Source organism: Oncorhynchus masou, chromosome 27, assembly GCF_036934945.1.
Source record: "Oncorhynchus masou masou isolate Uvic2021 chromosome 27, UVic_Omas_1.1, whole genome shotgun sequence".
In the NCBI taxonomy this organism is placed as follows: Eukaryota; Metazoa; Chordata; class Actinopteri; order Salmoniformes; family Salmonidae; genus Oncorhynchus; species Oncorhynchus masou.
In genome coordinates, this window is record NC_088238.1 from 28,031,345 (window position 1) to 28,053,596 (window position 22,252).

General features: G+C 45.9%; 1 protein-coding gene across 4 annotated transcripts in view; it reads right to left on the reverse strand.

Annotated features, from left to right (window-relative positions):
* Nucleotides 1-22,252, reverse strand: part of LOC135515944 (DENN domain-containing protein 5B-like) — a 70,844-nt gene that overhangs the window by 13,370 nt on the left and 35,222 nt on the right. For 2 of the 4 annotated variants that reach the window (XM_064939826.1, XM_064939824.1), the window contains exons 2-8: nucleotides 19,095-19,204; nucleotides 14,146-14,824; nucleotides 9,380-9,567; nucleotides 6,647-7,216; nucleotides 4,247-4,478; nucleotides 2,528-2,678; nucleotides 2,159-2,249 (exon numbers count right to left, since the gene is read on the reverse strand). In XM_064939826.1, the coding sequence (XP_064795898.1) occupies nucleotides 2,159-2,249; nucleotides 2,528-2,678; nucleotides 4,247-4,478; nucleotides 6,647-7,216; nucleotides 9,380-9,567; nucleotides 14,146-14,824; nucleotides 19,095-19,204 (2,021 nt within the window). Of the gene's footprint in view, nucleotides 1-2,158; nucleotides 2,253-2,527; nucleotides 2,679-4,246; nucleotides 4,479-6,646; nucleotides 7,217-9,379; nucleotides 9,568-14,145; nucleotides 14,825-19,094; nucleotides 19,205-22,252 lie in introns of all 4 variants that reach the window. The other 2 variants (XM_064939825.1, XM_064939823.1) reach the window with 1 other exon arrangement.

A 22,252-nucleotide genomic window follows, 5' to 3' on the forward strand; every position in this document is an offset into this window, starting at 1 on the left:
TCATGCTGGAAAAGGCATTGTTTGTCACCAAACTGTTCCTGGATGGTTGGGAGAAGTTGCTCTCTGAGGATGTGTTGGTCCCATTCTTCATTTATGGCTGTGTTCTTATGCAAATTGTGAGTGAGCCCACTCCCTTGGCTGAGAAGCAACCCCACACATGAATGGTCTCAGGATGCTTTACTGTTGGCATGACACAGGACTGATGGTAGTGCTCACCTTGTTGTTTTCCAGACAAGCCATCTTCCGGATGCCCCAAACAATCGGAAAGGGGATTCATCAGAGAAAATGACTTTACCCCAGTCCTCAGCAGTCCAATCCCTGTACCTTTTGCGGTATATCAGTCTGTCCCTGATGTTTTTCCTAGAGAGAAGTGGCTTCTTTGCTGCCCTTCTTGACACCAGGCCATCCTCCAAAAGTCTTCGCCTCACTGTGCGTGCAGATGCACTCACACCTGCCTGCTGCCATTCCTGAGCAAGCTCTGTACTGGTGGTGGCCCGATCCCACAGCTGAATCAACTTTAGGAGACGGTCCTTGCGCTTGCTGGACTTTCTTGTGCGCCGTGAAGACTTCTTCACAACAATGAACCGCTCTCCTTGAAATTCTTGATGATCTGATAAATGGTTGATTTAGGTGCAATCTTACTGGCAGCAGTATCCTTGCATGTGAAGCCCTTTTTGTGCAAAGAAATGATGACGGCAGGTGTTTCCTTCCAGGTAACCATGGATGACAGAGGAAGAACAATGATTCCAAGCACCACCCTCCTTTTGAAGCTTCCAGTCTGTTATTCGAACTCAATCAGCATGACAGAGTGATCTCCAGCCTCGTCCTTGTCAACACTCACACCTGTGTTAAAGGGGGAATCACTGACATGATGTCAGCTGGTCCTTTTGTGGCAAGGCTGAAATGCAGTGGAAATGTTTTTGGGGGATTCAGTTCATTTGCATGGCAAAGAGGGACTTTGCAATTCATCTGATCACTCTTCATAACATTCTGGAGTATATGCAAATTGCCATCATACAAACTGAGACAGCAGACTTTGTGAAAATGTATATTTGTGTCATTCTCAAAACTTTTGGCCACGACTAATATTAGCCATTACAGGTGGATGGAGGGACATTTCTCAGTTGGGTCGAACTGTAAGAGGTTGTGTAAGGGTAGAATTGAGGGCAGACATTGTGGTTTTGAACAGTCTTGAATACCTTTTAGCAAACGTTGGGATGTGGCGGGGGGTTATGTGCTCATAGAAAACAAGGCAAAGTAAAAATTACATTTTCTGTTTACTTCTCCACAGAGAGTTGAGGCGCTGAGCCCATTTCAGTGACACACTCTGGTGAGTTCACTCTAGTTGACTTAAATTGGCCTGAATCTGAAATGATTCTGCCATCTTATCTGATTTTGTATCGTTACGATTCAGTAATTCCCTTCTCATCTCTCTCCTCCCCACAGAGATACAGAACTATAAACGGGTAGGAAGAGGAGAGATGAGGGGAAAAAAGATCCTCTGAGAGCCATGACTTACTCTTTCAGTGCTGTCGACTTCAACCAATGTGACAGGTGCACGGGGGATCTATCAAACAGAGCCACTGTGTGTGAGTAAGCAGGGATTGTGTGTATGTGTGAAGCAGGACTGGAGTGGAGAAGTGGAGTGGGGGTCATCTTGGGGGTAGAGGTAGTTTTTGGGAGTTAGTGGGAGGGTCCGTCACTCCTCCACATACCAGGCAGCACTCAGAGGCAGACTTTTTTGGTGGTTTGAGGGGCGGGGGAGACGCCTTGTCCCACTCCCAAAACGCCATGGAGTTCTGCAGGACTAGACACCCCTCTACCTGCTGAGAGGTGGTACGGCCCAACCCCAACGCACAGGACCCACAGAAAAGACAGGAACGAGAAAAGAAAGTAAAAGAAGCACCAGGCACATGAATGCACAGGACATTCAAATAATAGAAACTAAAAAACAAAGAGAAGTTAAAGAGAAAACAAGCTACAGAAACAAACATGACATCAGTTAAGATAAGGACGGACAGGCTTTGAAAACGGAACCAAGCCAAGACGAAAATAAAAAACTCAAAAGAAATCAAATAAAAAAGGAACATAAAGGCATGCTATGGAACAAGAGGAAGAGGAGAGGATGAAGAGGGAGGACGGTGTGTCGTGTCCGTACCTCTTTGAGGTCGTTATCTAGAGTCAGGTGTTCTGTTTGTTGTCTGTGACGGTCTTTCCTACGCTGAGCCGTAGCAGTACGATTGGACCACCTGCTGACAGACATAACACTGTTAACCACATAAACATTTATATAGACTCTACTCAACTACATAATAAAAAATAAAAACATTTAAAAAATTCATCAACAAAAAACTAAAACAAAAAAAACTACATGATACAGATGGAAAATTGGTAATAAACACTTGTTAACTTGGACTACATCACCATAACACAACTGTAACGTGTTCAAACCGTTACCATTACCATTTTTTCCAAGAAACAATGGCCGTCATTGGTTGGCTCTTCGGTAATGGCATCATATACTCACTTGTTATTGGTGGGTCCGACTGAGAGCACGTCAGACTGCAGCTTGGGGAAGAAGCCCTGTTCATATTTGCCCTGTCCAATCTTCATATCCAACAGGTGGGGGTGGATGGCTGTGTGGTCGATCTTCATCAGCCGCTGTTCGATGGCCTGGGCTGGGCAGGGAGATCAAATCAAGAAGGGGGGATTTGAGTAAGGCCTTCTTTTGGTATAACCACTACTTGAGAATACATTTAGTACAATGCTAGGACTAAACCTTTTGAGTTGACTTTGAATGAAGAGAGACACCCGCACAAGCTCCCACTCTTGTGCTCCTCTAAACAAAGCTTGGCAGGTCATCAAAGCATAGTGTTTGTTCAATTCACAACAGGATATGCTGTACTGCGGCCCTTTCCTCCTTCACTCTCCCTCATTATCTATAAACACCCCGCTCTCTTCATCTCACTGCTCGGTCTTTCTTTCTTGGTCTGTCTTTCGGTCTTTCTGTTTGCTCTCCAAACCTACCTCCTTCTCTAACCATTTCCTTTAATGGACACAAGGTAGAGAAAACAGACGCAATACGACTCAACCCAAACCAACAAGGCATCCGTCAATTAACCTCTGCTCACGGTGATAAACAGCGCATCTGTTGGCGAGGTAATTCTGTACATGGCTCGTATGAGATATTTTTGTTGTTGTCTAACAAAACCCTCCGAATGTATCTTCCAACCTCAGTCATTGTTTGTCAGACAGGAGAGAGAGGAGCAACAGAGTCACTGAGGGAAATTAAGTAGAATAGAAGAGTTTATTTTGTGTGTATAATTGGGGAACTGCACGCGCCACCACCTCTGAAAGAGCTCCCCCTGAACAATTAGGCTTTTACAGAACTCGTCCCATTAAAATCTGCCAGGTCAGACCCTGCCAATTGACTCCACCTATACCTGTACCACGGACGTGAGCATGCACACACACACACACACACACACACACACCCTATTCATTGTCTGTGAGAGTGTCTGGTCAGGTCTTTTTTTACATCTTAATTAGTACCCATTTGACTTGCCCTCGTTAAGTCTCTGCTGCGTAGGCAAAAGGAAGTGAGGAAGCCAGACTCAGGACTGACTCAGTGGGGTAGGGGCGGTGGGAGTGTTTTGGGGGAAGCACTGTGTGTGTGTGTGTGTGTGTGTGTGTGTGTGTGTGTGTGTGTGTGTGTGTGTGTGTGTGTGTGTATGCGCGCGAGAGAGAGAGAATGAAAGAAAGAAATAGAGCGTAGAAGAATGAGCTTTGTGGGGTGAGGCTTTATTTGAGACAAAGACAAAAAGGCAGAATAGGCCAAGGGGAGTACCTGCTGAGTGGAGAGAAGTCTGCTGTTTCCAATGAACACATGAAAGAGGTCAAGAAGGAGAAGAGGATGATGAGATGGAAAGTAATAGGATGGATGTGTAAAGAGATGATTTAAAAGGAGTCCTGTGTGACCTCTTAAAGCATCGTTGGTATGCCAGCCAGCCAGGCAGACAGACTGATAGAGACAGCAGTCATCCACAGCATGCTGATCAGACAGACGGCGCAGGAGAGGACATTCTAATTCAAGTCCAAACTTTCAATTAGTCCCTCTCCTTATTTCTCTGTTACCTACCAAAGACTCATTTTAAACGACTCTAGATTTGCCCTTCAATTCCACCTATCCCTCTCTGTCGATCTCTCTCCCCCCCCCCACTCCACTCCCTGCTCTCTTCTCACTCACCTGACTCCTTGAGGACGGTGCACCTCTGGTAGTTGGAGGATCGCAGACTTGGGGCTCTAACGTTGTATAGACGAGCTTTATCGATGCGTCCGTCGAACACGCGGAGCAGCGGCTCCTTCTCCTCCCATTGGGACATGATCTTGTTGTCGATGAAGGTGGCGAACATCTGGGTCTCGATGAAGTGGGACAGGAAGGGCAGGTAGGGCTCCGGCTGGTCAGACAGGAAGGATGCCTGGAGAGAGGGGAGATCTGTTAGTACAGACACAGATACATTAACATGCATGCACTTGCAGGGAAAGATATGAAGACAAATACTAGTAGGTAGGGAAAGCAACAAATGTAATTACAAAATGATATAGGTGCACACAGGGATGGACAGAAACTACAAAATACATTTACAAAATACCATAAAGATGAATGTATCAAAATAAACTACAAAATTCTTGTCTTTTGAAAAGTATTTGATTAAAAAAACATGTATTTTGAAATACATTGACTTACTATAACTGTGTTATGTTGTTGTTTATCTACCTTAGTTGAATGCACTGACTATAAGTCACTCCGGATAAGAGAGTCTGCTAAATGACCAAAATGTAAAAATGAACCAAAATGAACTGCAAAGCACACTGGGTATATTTATTGGCCTTGCTTTGGGGTGGAGATCCTTAAAATACTACTCAGCATGCATTTTAATAGTTCATTTTTTCATAAACATTTATATTGAGTTAATATAGAAGGCGCGCTTATCACATCATAGTGACATCAAAGGTGGCCACAAAATCGTGAACAGCTATAAATAAAAGGTATAGAAAAGTATTTTGTACTTTGAAAATACAAATTACAGCTCTCTAAGTATCTTGTTACAAAATACAGTGCCTTCAGAAAGTATTCAGACTGTTAGGATACAGCCTTATTCTCAAATTGATTAAATCATTCCCCCCCCATAAGTCTACACACAATACCCTATAATGACAAAATAAAAACAGGTTTTTAGACATTTTTGCTAATATATATATTTTAACTGAAATATGACATTTACATAAGTATTCAGACACTTTACTCAGTATTTTGTTGAAGCACCTTTGGCAGCGATTACAGCCTCGAGTCTTCTTGGGTATGATGCTACAACCTTGGCACACCTGTATTTGGGGCGTTTCTCCCATTCTTCTCTGAAGATCCTTTCAAGCTCTGTCAGGTTGGCAATCCCCACAGCATGATGCTGCCACCACCATGCTTCACCGTAGGTATGGTGCCAGGTTTCCTCCAGACGTAACGCTTGGCATTCAGGCCAAAGAGTTCAAAAACTTGAAGCGGGATGATGTGCCTTTTACTGAGGAGTGGCTTCCGTCTGACCACTCTACCATAAAGCCCTGATTGGTGGAGTGCTGCAAAGATGGTTGTCCTTCTGGAAGGTTCTCCCATCTCCACAGAGGAACTCTAGAGCTTCGTCAGAGTGACCATCGGGTTCTTGGTCACCTCCCTGACCAAGGCCCTTCTCCCCCGATTGCTCAGTTTGGCTGGACGGCCAGCTTTGTTTTTGGGGACTTTCAATGCTACAGAATTGTTGTAGTACCCTTCCCCAGATCTGTGCTTCGACACGAAGCTCTGACATGCATTGTCAACTGTCAGACCTTATATAGAAAGGTGGGTGCCTTTCAAAATCATTTCCAATCAATTTAATTTACCACATGTGAACTCCAATCAAGTTGTAGAAACATCTCAAAAATGATACATTGAGTCTCTAAGCAAAGGTCTGAATACTTATGTAAATAAGGTATCCGTTTTTCATGTTTAATGCATTTGCTAAAATTTCCCAAAACTTTTTGTGCATTATAATTATGGGGTATTGTGTGTAGATTGCTGAGGGTGTGTATTGATTTAATCCATTTTAGAATAAGGCTGTAACGTAACAATATGGAAAAAGTCAAGGGGTCTGAATACTTTCCGGAGGCACTGCGTGTAGTTCAGCCCAGTGCAATACAATTAACTAAATACTCAGAAGTAATTGAAATACATATTTCAAATACAAATAACAGAAATACTGCCCAACTCTGGGTGCACAGCACGTAGCATAAACACACAGCAACCAACTCTGTTTTCTGTCTGCTTGCTGTATTTCCCCAGTGATTTTATAAATGCAAACATTGTTATTGCCAATACCAAGTCTTAACAGCTCCGGCCTTGTTCGTCTTACTTATTTATCAACTGGAATATTTTCAAGGTGGATGGGTTTCAGGAAAGAATTGAATCCAGCATCTCACAAACATGGTAATGCCACAGTGGACTTCCACTATCACACAACACAGGCCTCAAAAAACAGCCGGTTACATCAAGATAAACCGTGTGTGTGTGTGTGTGTGTGTGTGTGTGTGTACATGTCTCTGTGTGTCAAACCATCACCTTATCAAAGTTGTGCATCTGCTCTCGGTTGGTGAGCCAGGACTCCAGGTCCGGAGCGCTTTGGATGACGAAGGCCTCATAGTCCGCGAACATTGTGGTAAACCTGCTAGCGAACACCTCCCTCAGCTGTACATTCAGCTTAGCGTTCCTCAGCTCCTCCTCTTCGACTGCCGTCCTCCCCCCCTGGCCCTCTCCCTCACCCCCTACCCCCCTCAGGGCTTCCACACGGACCCCCGTTCTCTTAGCCAGAGCCTGGAGTCTTTCCAGAGTAGCGTTCCCTTGGAGAAGCTCCAACACAGCTAACTGCTCCCCGCCTAGGTTCCCATTCCTCCCATCGTCCTCTAGCTCCCTCAGGGACTGTTGACTCTTCAGACCAGGGTGACGGGTAGAGACGGACCCAGGGGTGGTGGTGGGGACAGAGGTTGGAGAAGCGCCCCCCACTGGGGATATTCCGTAGCGGAGGAGGACTTCACTGAGCTCCTGGATGAACTCTGGCTTGTTAGGGAACTGGGGGAAGTCCTCGGGCAGCTCGATGCAGTGGTTATCAATGTCCACGAAGCACAGGTTAGCCTGTTAGGAGAGAGGGAGGTTTGGAATAAGGTGAAAGATTATACAACAATGATAACATAGCTATTGCTCAATGAATAGAAACTCAGAGAGGGGTGTGTTGGGGTTGGGGAATGGACATGCACAGATTGAGTATTAGGTAACTGGGTCAGTATGTGATGGACACGATAAAGAGATTAATGTCAGTAATAAACCCAAATCTGATATAATTAAGTTAACTGTGACAAACCACCAGCATTACGACAAAAACCCTGTGCTCAAGGGTAGTGTGCCAGACAGAAACAAATACACACGCTTGCACACCAATCACAGCCACAATTCACATAAAACCACAGAGTCACACACGCAAATTCAAACACACCTACCATCCCTAGTGTCTTACTCTAACAGACACTTACAAAGCAACACACTCAAAAACCAACCACAATGACAGCTTACAGTGGTAGAAACGGGGCTTACAGCCTTCACTCCCCAAGCCCCAGTCTAATGTATTACACTGCCTCTACAGCACTCCTCCATCTGAGACACTCAGCCCTGGGACAGGGGAACAATGATACTGTACGTACACACACACACACACACACACACACACACACACACACACACACACACACACACACACACTTATAGTGTATACTTCCAGGCTCTACTGTCCCTGTGAGAGGATGACTAGGAGTTACTGTACACCTGAATACATGACATTAGCATTTACTGTCTGGCATCTGAAACGCTGGGTTTACTACCAATTGACTATAGTTTAATAACAGCATTGCTAGGCTCCAGATGTGAATTTCAAAACTCAACATTTTTCTCCATGTATTTCTGGGTCCAGGTTTGACTCATGTGCATGGCTCTGTGAGGCCTGCATCTGCTGCCTGTGCACAGATCTGACCTGATGTGGATTGGCCTAACGGAGGTTTATTTAGGTAGCGGAGAAGACTGCAGGCCATCCGCCTGATTTAGGAGCTGCGGAAAAAGGAGCACGCACCCCGCTGGGTGATTGTACAGGCACACAATGTTTGGCCTAGTTTCGGTTAAAAGCCATTGGTTCCTCTTTTGCATTCAATAGAAAGGATGGAGGATCAAGAGGGACAAAATTACATGAATCTGTTGGCGTTCATGAGTATGTGCATGTACTTGTTTGGTATTTTCTATGCAAACATGACTAATATGATTAGGAGACAAATTATTATTCTGCCATTTGAAATGGAAATGAGATTAATTCTTTCTACAGAGCCAGGGTTAAAAAAGGCAAGTCATTCATTCATTCACATCCTCTCTCTATGATCCTTCCCTTCTTTCAGTTTGCTTTCAGCTCCTCATTCATCCCTCCGTTTCATCCTCCTCACTTCAAATAATCAATCAGAAAATAGAGACATTCCGAAATTAAAACATTTGGCACCGTGTGATCTTTAGGGGGAGGATCCGGAGGAACACAGGGGGGGAGGGGGGGGCCAGACAATTGGATTGTGAGGAGGCAGGAGCAGCACCAGGGAACATCGTCGGATGCCGCACTGACTCGGATAATTACCATGCATACGGAATGGGACAGATTAATGAGCGGTGGAAGTGGGAGGGAGGGAGAGCCCTGAAGCTGTGGATCTCTTTGGGACGTTCCAGACCATTAGGAGTCTTATCTCGTCCCCACACACACACGCTGTGCACCGAGGGTTCCGTCGCTTTCACTGTCGGAGGAGGAGGCCGCTCAAGCTGGGAGGAGGGAGAGGATATAGACACACACGATCCCAAAATCCACTAAGCCGTTCTAGAGAAATAGCCGTTTGAGTTCCTTCCACACAGGAGTAATAGGGGTCTATGCAAACACGTTGGGCTGTGAGTGACAAAACCAATAGAAGTATCTCGGAGAGGTTTAAGTGCTTTCCAACAAACTAAAATTAACTTCTAATAGACATTCCTCCACAATAAGAGTCTGAAAGCGGCATTTTTCCACTTCCCGCTCAGTCTGAATAGAAGCCAGGTTGTCTGCCTGTGTGGGTGGGAGGCTCATTGTGCAGAGTCAGGGTTGGATGGCCTTGGACAGTGTGCATTCAGCAACAATGAGCCCTTACTGTAACTGCCTATTGTGTGGAGACACACACTTACAAAAAAAAAAAACAGACCCATTCGCAGTTGCATACACACACTGACACACACAGTAGCTCATACCTCCTGTGGCAGCTCTAGTTTGGAGCGGTCGGTGCCCTCCCTGGACTGCAGGCCCATGAGGTAGGGCACGGGGGCATCCAGGAAGTGCAGCAGTGAGGCGGGTAGGATGGGCACGTAGACATGCTGCCACTGGAACGGGAAGAGCAGGGTGGTGATGCCCTCCGCAACTGTCATCAACCGCTGGTAGTCTGGAGAGAGGTAGGGTGAGGGAAGGTAGGGGGTTAAGTTGGGAGGGGGTGAGGTGGTTTAAAAGGAGGGGTGGAGTGAGTGATTGGGGGGGTAATAAAAAGGGAGATGTTAGAAAGAAGAAGAAGCAGAGAAGCACTTTAAATCAACCAATCAAAATTGAATCTGGGGGCAATACGGGTGGAATTCTGTTTTGATGGATTCAATTTAAATCACCATTCTCTCTCTCTCTGTGTGTGTGTGTGTGTGTGTGTGTGTGTGTGTGTGTGTGTGTGTGTGTGTGTGTGTGTCTCCAGTGTCTCCTGTTCCTGATTAAAGATTAGGACCAGTGATCTCAGCCTGGCTTTGCTATTGAGTTTAAGAGTTCCATCATCAGATACGAATAAAATGATGAGACCATAAGCCTGACTGACCTCCATCATAAAACAGCAGCACGCTACACCAATTTATCCACTCAACCCCTCTCCCTCCACCCCTCACTCGCTTTCACACTCACCACTGCTCAGGCACAGCGGTTCTGTGTACTTTCATTCAAAATGCGTTACACTTTTCAAGGTCGACAAAGCATTAAACAAAGACCTAGCCAATTTACATTCTACAAGAGAACTAGGGGACCTGGCATGTTTATATTGCGTGTGTCTGAGAGTCTCTGTGTGTGTGTGGGCATGTTGCTGCATCTACCTTTCCTCAAAGTCCGTCTGCAAGTGACCACCTTGCCACTCAGATATAAATACACACAGACCATCGCATGCGTATCACACACAGATGGACGCTCTCCTACAGACACATGGACAGACACTAATTCCCCCCCCCCCCAACACACATATAAGGACTCAGGTCTGGGACAGACAGCTAGGTGCATTGAACATTACACTGCACAGACAGTATATTCCAATACAGAGCATGGATCCAGACTGGCTACATCTTCTCTCTGTCCCCGAGACCATTGGTCGGTTACTGTGTATTACACAGAGCAGCTGTAAGGCGCCAGATGCTCTTTCAGAGAGGTGACAACAGCTCTACTTTAGCATCTCATCCTCTCGGTCTCATGTGCGACTAATCATACTAATAACACGCTAACACTAACGCCGTGGAGAGAGCACACCAGACCTGGCCATCAATCAGTGTGTGTGTGTGTGTGTGTGTGTGTGTGCACGCGCACACTGCAGGAGCACCTGTGTCCATTAGCCACTTTTGGTGCCTCAAATTCTCAATTTTGAGGCCTGGCTTCAAACAAGTCATTAGGAACAGGACAGGGGTGCTTGCAGGCGCAACTGTAATAGATGTTATACATCTAAGACTGAAGAGGGGCATAACTCACCCCACCTGCCATCCTGCCTCCCGTGGAGATGACTCGTAGTGATGGAGGAAGGGTGTGAAAAGGTGTGTGTGTGTGGGGGGAGGGGCATCTGTCGGGGCTCCAACTTATAGGATATTTATGAGAAAACTAGAAGACGCACACAACCCCGATAAAAGTCTTACGCCACAGGACACGCAGAAAATGGAACGAGAGTCCTTCTGAAACCCTGTGAAGGTGGGGTTTGAGAATCACAGTCACGCATTGTATACGATTGGATCTCAGATAAGAAAAGGGAGACAGAGAAATGAGATGAAGACCAACACACAGAGAAAGTGTGGTAGCGAAAGAGCGAGACGGAGTGAGAAAGAGTGGGAGAAACCGAGAGAAAGACAGAACTAAAAAGAGAGTGTGAGAGTTGGTGAGTAAACTTGCTAGCTCAGCTGTGGTGCACTGCACACCCACACACTCGTACAATAACACACTGACCATACGTACACAAGCCAAACCCCTCACACTGCAATACTCAATTCTGTATGAGGGGAAACCTAGAAGAGCTGCAGATAACTTGGAACTTTTACATGGCTTTACAAAAGCAATGCATACAAAAAGGAACTAGACAGCACACTAACACCCATGTATTTGTATAGCATTTGCCCTTCGGCTTCTAGTCTACCAAAGAAACGCTGGCAATCATTTTACCGGTAACTACTTCAAAGTGCTGCCAACAACCAAGGGGTCAATTGCTTGAACATGCCTTTTGGCATGCCTTTTGGCATTCCCTGTGTGAAATTAAGGCCACAACAAGGGAGATAAGAGCCCCCAAAAAATGAGGATAACCCAGTTTATTACCAAATATACTCTCACAAGCCTCTGCGTGTCGAGGGTTTTTAACTTGACACAGCCTGCTCTGTGATGCAGAGACCGAAAGAGCGATTCTTGTTAAAAGGATGATTCATGGTACTTCACTCACGTCTCAGCAACTCTCTCCCCGCTTTCCTTCCCCTCTCATCCACGGTTATGATCGTATGATGTGAAGTTTATCCTCTTATTCAATACGATTACACTGCGTCTCGACAGACCTCATTAATACATAAGCCCTGATGATTTGACACCAGCTCTTCCTAATTTAATATTCAACCCGTCAGATGTCAGACTCCAGTTTTCCTCAACACGAAACACATCAAAGCACCCTGCAAAAGCTCATAGGGGTGGGGGGGGGGGGGGGGGGGGGGGGATAAGAGTGGAAAAAAACTGAATAATATTATTCTCTCATCCGATGTTGACCTCAGCTGAACTACGGTGGAGGGTGATTTCAGGCAGAGATGATGCGAGAGCGTTCAACTCTATTTTGCAGGGCCGTTAAACTTTCACAAGACCTTCCAATGCTGCTTTCCAATGGAGGTTTACGTGTAAAATATTGTATATTATTGCTTGATAAATAGGGGAATGCATTGCATTGTCAACATCTGTCGGTCGGCAGGGTAGCCTAGTGGTTAGAGTGTTGGACTAGTAACCGAAAGGCTGTTCAAATCCCCGAGCTGACAAGGTACAAATCGGTCATTCTGCCCCTGAACAACCCACTGTTCCCAGGCCGTCATTGAAAAATAAGAATTTGTTCTTAACTGACTTGCCTAGTTAAAATAAATAAATACAAATGTTGATCACAATGCTGCTGAGGCCAAGTGGAAAATGCAAACGGAAGAGACAAAGATCGGCATCTGTGTTTCAACGCTGAACATATGACACGAGGCAACTCATAGTGAAACTGTCAGTCATTGGGACTGGTCCCTATCAGACACAGTCTCAGAAGGGAAGAGACAAGCCAATAATGCTAAACAGAAACCAGGTGCACTCCCAGCACAGAGAGAGGGGAGAAGGAGAAGTGGTGGAAAGTCCCCTCATTGTCATACAAACAGTATGCGTTTGAGCAACCACCTTATTGTGTGCGCTGACTGACTAAGTCTCTCTGGATGAATGCAGCGATTTTTCTGCTATTGAAATCCTTGGGCGGGCCGCCTAAGCATTTTTTTTCTGGTCACCTAATTTTCAGGATGGAAAAGTGCTTTCAGTGTCGACTAAAACCAGATATAATGTATAGAAGAAGACAATGGACCTGTATATTTTGTATTCGTTATATAATCTTTGAGAACGTGCATCAACCCTATCATGAAAGCGCCTCCAGGCTAATCAAGCACATTGTTTTTATTATAGAGGAATTAGAATGCCGTTTAGCAGCCGTGTCGCAGGGTAGGAGCTAAATGGGATGCTGCCAACGCTTCCCGGTGAAAAATGAGGAAGATTAAAACGTTACGGGAATGTTTTTTCATTCGGAATGAGAGGTTAGTCACTCTGTTTCCGTCTGACAGTTGGTTTAATAAATTAAACATGGGAGATCATTTCTCATCAAAGGATAGACGACAGATGAGTGGGGATGGATGGGAGCGGAGGGCTGGATGAGGATGAGAGGAGAGGTAGGAGGAGGGAGAAGCCTGTCTCTGTCGTTGTCTCTCAAGCAGACAGAAATGGCATGGTGCAAGTAACAGTGGAGTCCCTTTGTTTGACTGCCATCAACTCAACTAATGAACTCCCATGCATTACAGATAATTACATTAGCGACATTAAACTCCATCAATTCCAAATCAAATCAAGAGCCACTTAATGGAAACTCGCAACCCATTAATTCATTAGGCAAGACTACTTTCCATTACAAAGGACGCCAATGGACCAGAACCACGCAATCAAACATTCAACAGACACGAAGCTCTCTCAATGTCTCTTTCTCTGCAACAGTCTTCAGCCAATCAGATAATGGCATCCTGTAGTTTAGTCTACTACTACAGTGAAGTCTATGGCAGATACAGTCGGTCTTGGCCTGACGTCTACAGTCTGGCTGTTGGTCCGTTGACTGACCATGCTTCCTAATCCTGCTGCTGTCCAGTCAGTCAACTTACAGAGCTCCAGTCCCAGGGAGAGGAACGGCACTCTACCAGACCCAGATTACAGTAGTCTAATCCTAAACTCATTTGGGCCAGGGAGTCAGGACCACAGATGACACCCCAGTAATGACACAGCCAGTCATGTTCCATTGGCTCCAGCTGAGGGGATGTGTTGAGGAATAGGGAGGAATGACTTATCCGAACCATCCCCCAACCTGGTATCAGTCATCACCATACCACCTGGCTGGAGAAGCAACCCCCACTCAACAACCTGCTGCCAAGGAATGTAGAGGCAGAGAGGAGTGTGTGTGTGTGTGTGTATATGTATAATAAGCATCTCTTACCCTGTGAGTAGAGCAGAATCTGCATCTCCAGCAGGGTACAGTTGAACAGCTGCACCAGGTTCTCTACCCCCAGCAGAGTGAAGGTCTGACCCAGAGGGAAGTCAGCCAGAGGCAGCTCCCCGGGCCCAGGACGCTGACACACAATGGGCTCGTACACCCCGTGGAACTTCAGCGAGCGCCCTGGGGGGGGCAGGGGCACCTCGTACAGGATGTTGTGCACGTAGCTCTCCAGGGGGAGGGGCGGGGGCGAGGCGGCCGTGACGGCCCGGTGCATCTGGGACAGGAAACGGCGGCAGCCGTGCATGAAGGGCATGGGCGTGATCAGACACAACGCCTTGGAGACGTAGAGGGTGTCCCGCGACGCGTCGTAGCCGCCGCACGCCGCCGACCGGCACGAAGAGGAAGATGGAGAATCTGCTTCGTCGAGGCTGCTAGCCAGAGAGTCCATGCTGGAGGAGGAAGAGGAGGAGGGGGTGGCGGAGGAAGGGTTCTCAGCCTGGTGCATCTGGTAGAGGGTCTGCATGGCCGAGCAGATCTGAGGCGACGTCACCTCCTCGTAGAAGGTGTGGACGAAGCCGTAGGTGCGAGAGCCGTCCTCCCGCGTGATCAGGAAGGAGTGGAACTGGGGCTCGCGGCCGTCTGCCTGTGTCCTGAAAGACAGGCCTTTGGGCATACAGAGCTACGGAGAGAAAGACAATACTGATGATTATTAATGTGGTATTAATAACTGAGATGGTTGACAGAACCAATACAGAGGCCTTACATATGAAACTACTGAGACTGCACGTACCAGACTATGTGTGTACCAGACTGTGTTGGTGTGTGTAAATCTACATTCATGTGCATGTGTGTCGCATCTCTAATCAAGTCAGCATAATCTGCTTTGATAGCAGCCCAGTCAGCAACACAGCAGCCAGCATGAAATAAAATATGGTTGATTATCATTATGTTGATTTGCAGAGCTGAGCTGAATACAAAACTGCATCATAACACATACACACACACACACTAACCCATGTCGCTAACACAGATAAACAAGCAAACAGGCACAGCCCTGTAGTTGGCCAATGTTCTGTTCGGAATGGATTATAAGAGTGGTGAGTGAATCATGGTTTCAACTGATCACTACTGACAAGATAATCACTCCCACACTACCTCAATCTGTCTGTTCTGTGTGGAAACCGAGAGGCAAATGAAAAACATCCGAAATGCTGCATTTTCTCCCCAGAAATGAGATTCTATGCGCTTCCAAATCAAATCCTTCTCGCCCAAGAAATATCATGAAACCATACGGATCAAGGAGAAAATATTCCTCCATGGAAGGGAGGGAGTTGAAACCTATGTTAAAGATGACAAAGGGATTCTAATATCCTTTTGCAACAATTGGGCCCATCTGTGCTAATGAGCGACGGAGTTGGTCCCATTAACCTGCACATTTTCGACCTACTGAAGGTTGAAACGGGTGGAAACATCAATATCAACAGGCAATCATCTAGTACAACTCTGCATTCTTGTTGGAGAACATTTCCCTAAACCAACACTGCTCTGAAACACATTATACAGTATCAACAACTCAACACTCTCTGACATGTTGCATACAAGTGACTCCGTAGCACAGCGGCTTCATCTAATCCCATTGACACACTTCCATTGAAGTCTCCCTCAAAACACTCTTCCTGTTCTAACAAAGGGAGCAGAAACTGTTGACTGTTTACAGTAAAGGCTCCAGGCTTAAAATGTCATCCCACCCTCTTGTCAACCGTAACTGTGTCTGGGGCCATCAACCTGGGCCTCAGCTCTGTTAGGCTCAAAATTACTTCCGATAGACATTTCGGAATTCCTAGCAGAACATTTCATAGTATTCTTGGATAATCCCAGGTAATGTTCCCATGGTGTTAAACTATCCCCTTATTCCGGCACGAACACAGGAATTGTGGTGGTTCTGGGTGAGTGACGCACTGTTGATTATGAAGCAATAAGCTCAACAAACTGAAACACATTCATACTCTCTCACACAAACACACACACATGCATATCCTTGGCCACTCTCTCGCACACACACAGCTCTCCTTATTTTCACACATACACTCATGCATATCCTTGGGCACTCTCTCACACACACACAGCTCTCCTTATTCTCACACACACACTCATCATGCATATCCTTGGGCACTCTCTCACACACACACACACCTCTCCTTATTCTCACACACACACTCATATCCTTGGGCACTCTCACACACACACACACACACACACACACACACAGCTCTCCTTATTCTCACACACACACTCATCATGCATATCCTTGGGCACTCTCTCTCACACACACACACCTCTCCTTATTCTCACACACTCATGCATATCCTTGGGCACTCTCTCACACACACAGCTCTCCTTATTCACACACACACACACACACCTGACTCAGGGCCCGATTAACAAGAAAATCAAATTAGTGCCAACATCAGACATACAGAGCGACGGACGGACCGACGGAGAGACGGAGAGATAAATAAATAGAGGGAGAGATAAAGGGAGAGATAAATAAATAAAGAATAATCGAGGGGGGATTTATGAGAAAAGGATTGGGATATGAAAAGCAATCATCAGAAGGGATTTGTTGCGAGGCCCAAAGGGACAGGAAGCATGATCACACTAAGGTCACCCTATGGGTAGAGAGAGTAGAGATGAGAGAGGAGGGGAATGAAGGGAGAGTGGGAAAGGGGATATGGATGGTGAGCGGGATGGAGATACTATAGATATGAATAAAGGGGGTTCGGTTGAGGCAAGCAGGGAGAAGGCTGAGATTCATAATGGTTCTGCCATCGAAGCCTTCATAGGTGCACTTCAGACCTGGACATGCTTGTTCCATTTCAGTCCTGGAACACACCGCACAATGGGCCGTCGTTTCCATGCCGACGTAAGTGGAGAACCCGGTGTTAATAATTCAGCGGTTCTGACGCCAATGTGTGACGTCATGGCCAGCACCAACGGAAAAATAGTGACCTTGCATCACGAGAAGCAACGGTCAGCCGACACCCAGCGCTTCCTGAACCTCCTCTATAGGGACTTGAGGGACAGGTATCGAGGTCAGCTACCTCTACTGGGGCTCAATATGCTGGGCTAGGCAAACTCACACACATTACTACCCCCCCCCCCCCGAGTAGTGGTATATTGGCCATATATCACATACCCCCGAGGAGACTTATTGTTATTATAAACTGGTTACCAATGTAATTAGAGCAGTAAAAATACATGTTTTGTCATGCCCGTGGTACACGGTCTGATATATCATGGCTTTTAGCCAAATCATAATTCAGGGCTCAAACCACCCAGTTTATAAAATCCAATAAAGCACAAATACAATTTCATCATCAGCATCTTAATTTTTCCCTTTTTTCTCATGAATGCAGATATAAAGCTTTGTCTTATCAGATATTCCCTCCACGAAAGTTACTTTCACCCTGGCACGCTTCCCTTCATCCCGTCAACACGAAACAACTCAATTTAAACTGCGCCTCCCGGGTGGCGCAGTGGTTAAGTGCGCTGTACTGCAGCACCAGCTGTGCCATGCGATGCACAATTGGCCTAGCGTCGTCCGGGTTAGGGAGGGTTTAGCGGGTAGCGATATCCTTGTCTCATCTCGCACCAACGACTCCTGTGGCGGGCCGGGCGCAGTGCACGCTAACCAAGGTTGCCAGGTGCACGGTGTTTCCTCCAACACATTGGTGTGGCTGGCTTTCGGGTTGGATGCGCGCTGTGTTAAGAAGCAGTGCGGCTTGGTTGGGTTGTGTATCGGAGGACGCATGAGCCCATATGAGCCCGTACGGGAGTTGCGGCATGAGACAAGATAGTAGCTAAAAATTGGATACCACGAAATTGGGGAGAAAAAGGGGTAAATTCAAATAAAATATATATATATTTTAAAGTCAGCGGGAACTTTGGCAGCAAAGCAGCCACAGTCCATATAGCGCAGCCTGCAACCCCCCCTGGGTAAATCCATAGAGACAGAAGGGATTTGGTGCCTTCGCCCCATTACCCAGGATACCCTCGAGAGAAGGCACCGCATTGTGTCTTAATCATGGGCCTCTCTACTCCAATGGTGTGTGTGTGTGTGAGCGTTGTTATTTCCTAAAGCATTGGTTGGAATAATCCTAGCATGCCCTTCCTTTCCCCTGTAAACAATCTAAAAAGGCCTTTCAATGCCTAGTTGGGGTATAGTTAGTCAATAGCTCCTGTTTATCCTCCACCTGTTCCGCAATAAGGTCCCTCCATCCATTCCTTCCTCCAACCCAGTTTGGTTCCCTGCTGCCCACTCATTAGATAGAATAGAGCCTGTTTATTGTCCTTCTACTCCCCTCATTCAGGGTTAAGTAGGTTACTTTCTAAATGTAATCCATTACGGTTACTAGTTACCTGTCCAAAATTGTAATAAGTAAAGTAACTTTTGGATTACCCAAACTCAGTAATGTAATCTGATTACTATCACTTTTGGATTAGTTTCCCCTTAAGAGGCATTAGATAAAGACAAAAATGATCCATCAAACACATGTAGTGTGTCATGATAGTGGTCTCTGACTTGTGGTCAGACTTGCTCATGTGGAACAAACTAAAACACGTCCTGTTTTTCAATGCTGAATTGAACGTCACTGAGAAAACTGAAAAGTATCGATGTATTTTTTCACAAACATCCTTTCTGAATTAAAAAGTAATCCAATAAGTAATCTAGTTTTTCAAAAGTATCTAATCTGATTACATTTTTTGGGCCAGTTACATAACTGATTATAGTTACAGTTTTTCCGTAATCAGATTACATGTAACTGATTATAAGTAATCAGCTACCCCCCAAACCTGCCCTTATTTCTCAAATATGGTTCCTCCATCCATCCATCCATCCATCCATCCAACACTCAGTTTTGCTCAGAGCTCAGCGATGGTTCACCCACCATGTTGACAGCATCCTGGTCGAAAGGGTTCCACTCCACATTCTCAGGGTAGTGGGCCAGGACTTTAGACTTGAACGTCCGCTTCAGGGGGCTCTGCTCAAAGTTCTCCCCTAGAGAGGGAGAGAGAAAGAGAGAGATAGAGAGGTCAAGTCTCTGGACAACCAAGTTGACTAACTAAAAGATATTGGTGTGTGTCAAAGTGTGTGTGCATAAGAGGGGATCAAAGATCATCATAAGGGAACACAAGGAGGAAGAAAACAAGAATGAGCACAGCTATATGTTGCACAGCATTCTGGGATATCTCAGAATGTTGTCAACAGATGTGTGTGGGAAGGGGAAGTGGAAAGCTTCGTAGCACAACAATAAATATTTCCCCATGCCGGCCTTTCTTGTTCTGGTTCCCCTCACTTTGCCAGCATCATGTGTAAAACAGAAAGGTGTAGTGAACAACACATCTACATCATTAATCCCCAGCCTTTATGCTAGGCTGCTAAAAGCTTCAGTGCTTCAATGCTTTAATGGGGCAGCAGTGTGTCTAATGGAGTATAAGCAGGACATGTTGGCTCATGTGTCAGACAGCTGCACTGACTGCAACATCAGGTCCACTGAGCAAGGAGCAGCTGGGACCGTGTCATTAGCTTAGTTTAGCTAAGCAGTAATAAGATTTGTGCAATCGAGTCTTATCCATTTCCTTCAGTACTGTGTGCCTTCTCTGAAGCTTCCTAGCATGGAATCAGATGACCTAGTTACTACAGACATTGAACCCCAACAAAGAGACAATACCAAAACTAACAAGCCATAATCATGATTGTCCAACTGTTGACTGTTGCTTCCAATCAACTCTGTTTACAAAGAAGTCTCAGTCGGCCATTAAATCTTAGCGCTAATCCAGGCACATTATTTACTAATCCAGGCACATTATTTACTTAACTGTGGGTGACTAGGTCTCCAATACTACAGCAACAAAAGGGAGACCAACCCCCACTGATTTCAGACAAGTGAAAAGAACCGTGAGATGGGCCGGGTCGTATCGATCATGATGACCTTTTCCGCGCCTTTTGATGATACGAGCGAGGTCAGAGGGTCGTGGAAGGATGAGGAGAACGGAGGGAGGAGCAGAGTGATTGTTTTAAATGTGACACAATGAGTGGTCTCCATGGCGAATGCAACTATCTCAGATCAATGTCATGTGTTTTGCAGAGATCGTAAGATGAATAGTCTATCACCATCAGTAAGAACGATTGGAAGGTTACAGTGTTTACAACACAAACTGTACATGTTGTTGATTTAGTTTGCTGTCGTAGCGGGACAATCTCGTGGACAGTTTACCATTGCAATCTTCTTCTCCTATACTAGTAAACAAGGAAATGACATACACACACACAAACGGTTCGTCTCCGGAGTGTGAGGGCTGCGTGGGGGAGGAATGAGGCGAGATGGGGACACACTGCTGAGTTAATGTAAGGAGATGGAAGAGTAGAGATGTTAGACAAGCCTTAACCTGCACTGCTTTGACGGATACTGATGGCTGACGTGAGCTAGGGCTTTGGCTAACGCTTTAGGCATTAGTGTTATTGTATCAGTGTGTGTGTGTGTGTGTGTGTGCGCGCGCGCGCGATAAGAGATGAATAATGCCTTGGGAAGTTGACATTTTGGCAGTGTTGGTGAACACTCTCCCACTCTGTCATGTAGAGACTAGAGAAAAAACAAAGGTTACAGCTGGATAACCTCAGTCCTCCAGAGGGATGTCTCTCTCTCTCTCTGTGTGTGTGTGTGTGTGTCTGTCTGTGTCTGTGTGTTAATCGTTGAATTTCCAACACTAGACTTTCCAGATATCCTATGCTAAATGGATGGCATGTCTTTAGCATGTAAACACGCCAAGACGTTCATCTGCTGTTAAGCACTCTGCATCTCCTTTGCTCTCGAAACACGCACACACACACTATCCTGCCATCTCTTGCCTAGGTGACTTGTGGGTTGCAGTGCCAGTGGGTTAGCTCCTGGTTTCTGTGTCTGTGTGGAGGTGCAGTGATCTGAACTGGCAAATGAAGGATGACTAAACTCTCAATGCCCTTAGCTGAGACAAACAGGAGTGGACAGGACAGAGAGGAGAGGGCCTAAGCCTCTTTCCTCTCTAATGACACTCTCTCTCTCTCTCTTACTCATTCTCTCCATCTCACTTACTCACTCTGTCTCTCAAAGTTAAACTAGGACACACACGTGAAATAAGGGAGAGAGAAAGAGAGAGAGGAGAAAACCAAACCCCCACTCTCAAAAACAACAGTGAGAGAAGAGAGAAATAGCCTGGTAAAACTCTTTCATAAGAGAAAGAGGAGAAGGATGAAGGTAAAAATAGCCCACTTCAGAGGAGAGTGACTGATTCAGAATAACAAGCTCTGAGAATCTGACCCACATTCAAATGACCGGGGAAGGGTCGACCGGAAGAGAGAGCGAGATATATGGAAAGATAGACATGGGGAGAAGGAGGGTCTGAAAAAGGATGAGGGCGAGATGAAGGAAGAGGAGACACTATGCAAGTTAGTATCTGAGGGGAGAGAGGGGACACTATATGCAAGTTAGTATTTGAAGGGAGAGAGGGGACACTATGCAAGTTAGTATCTGAAGGGAGAGAGGGGACACTATGCAAGTTAGTATCTGAAGGGAGAGAGAGTTGTACACCCCTACATGGGATTCAGTTGGTGGAGTTCTGAAGGGAGAGAGGGGACACTATGCAAGTTAGTATCTGAAGGGAGAGAGGGGACACTATGCTTAGTATCAGGGTCCCTGGGATTCAGTTGGTGGAGTTTACCTTGCTGTATCGGTCAGCCTCTAGCCATTGGTACAAAGCTATGGGAGGCACATGCAGAAAAGGGACAGAGGAAACAAACAAAAAAACAGCCCATGTCAAAACAAACGCAAACGTAGCACACAAAAGCAAAATGAATCAATGATTAAAGCATGATGAATGAGACAAGCATGAACATGAAACGTAAGTCTGACACATCAAAACAGAACTTAGCAACATGGGAAAAAAACATGGCAAGTCCCAATAGTCTCAAACCGCTTCCTTTCCTTCACGACCACTGATCCGACAACATTTGATAGGTATAAGCAATAGATTGATAATGTATCTATCTATTATATGTATCAGTGGTAGT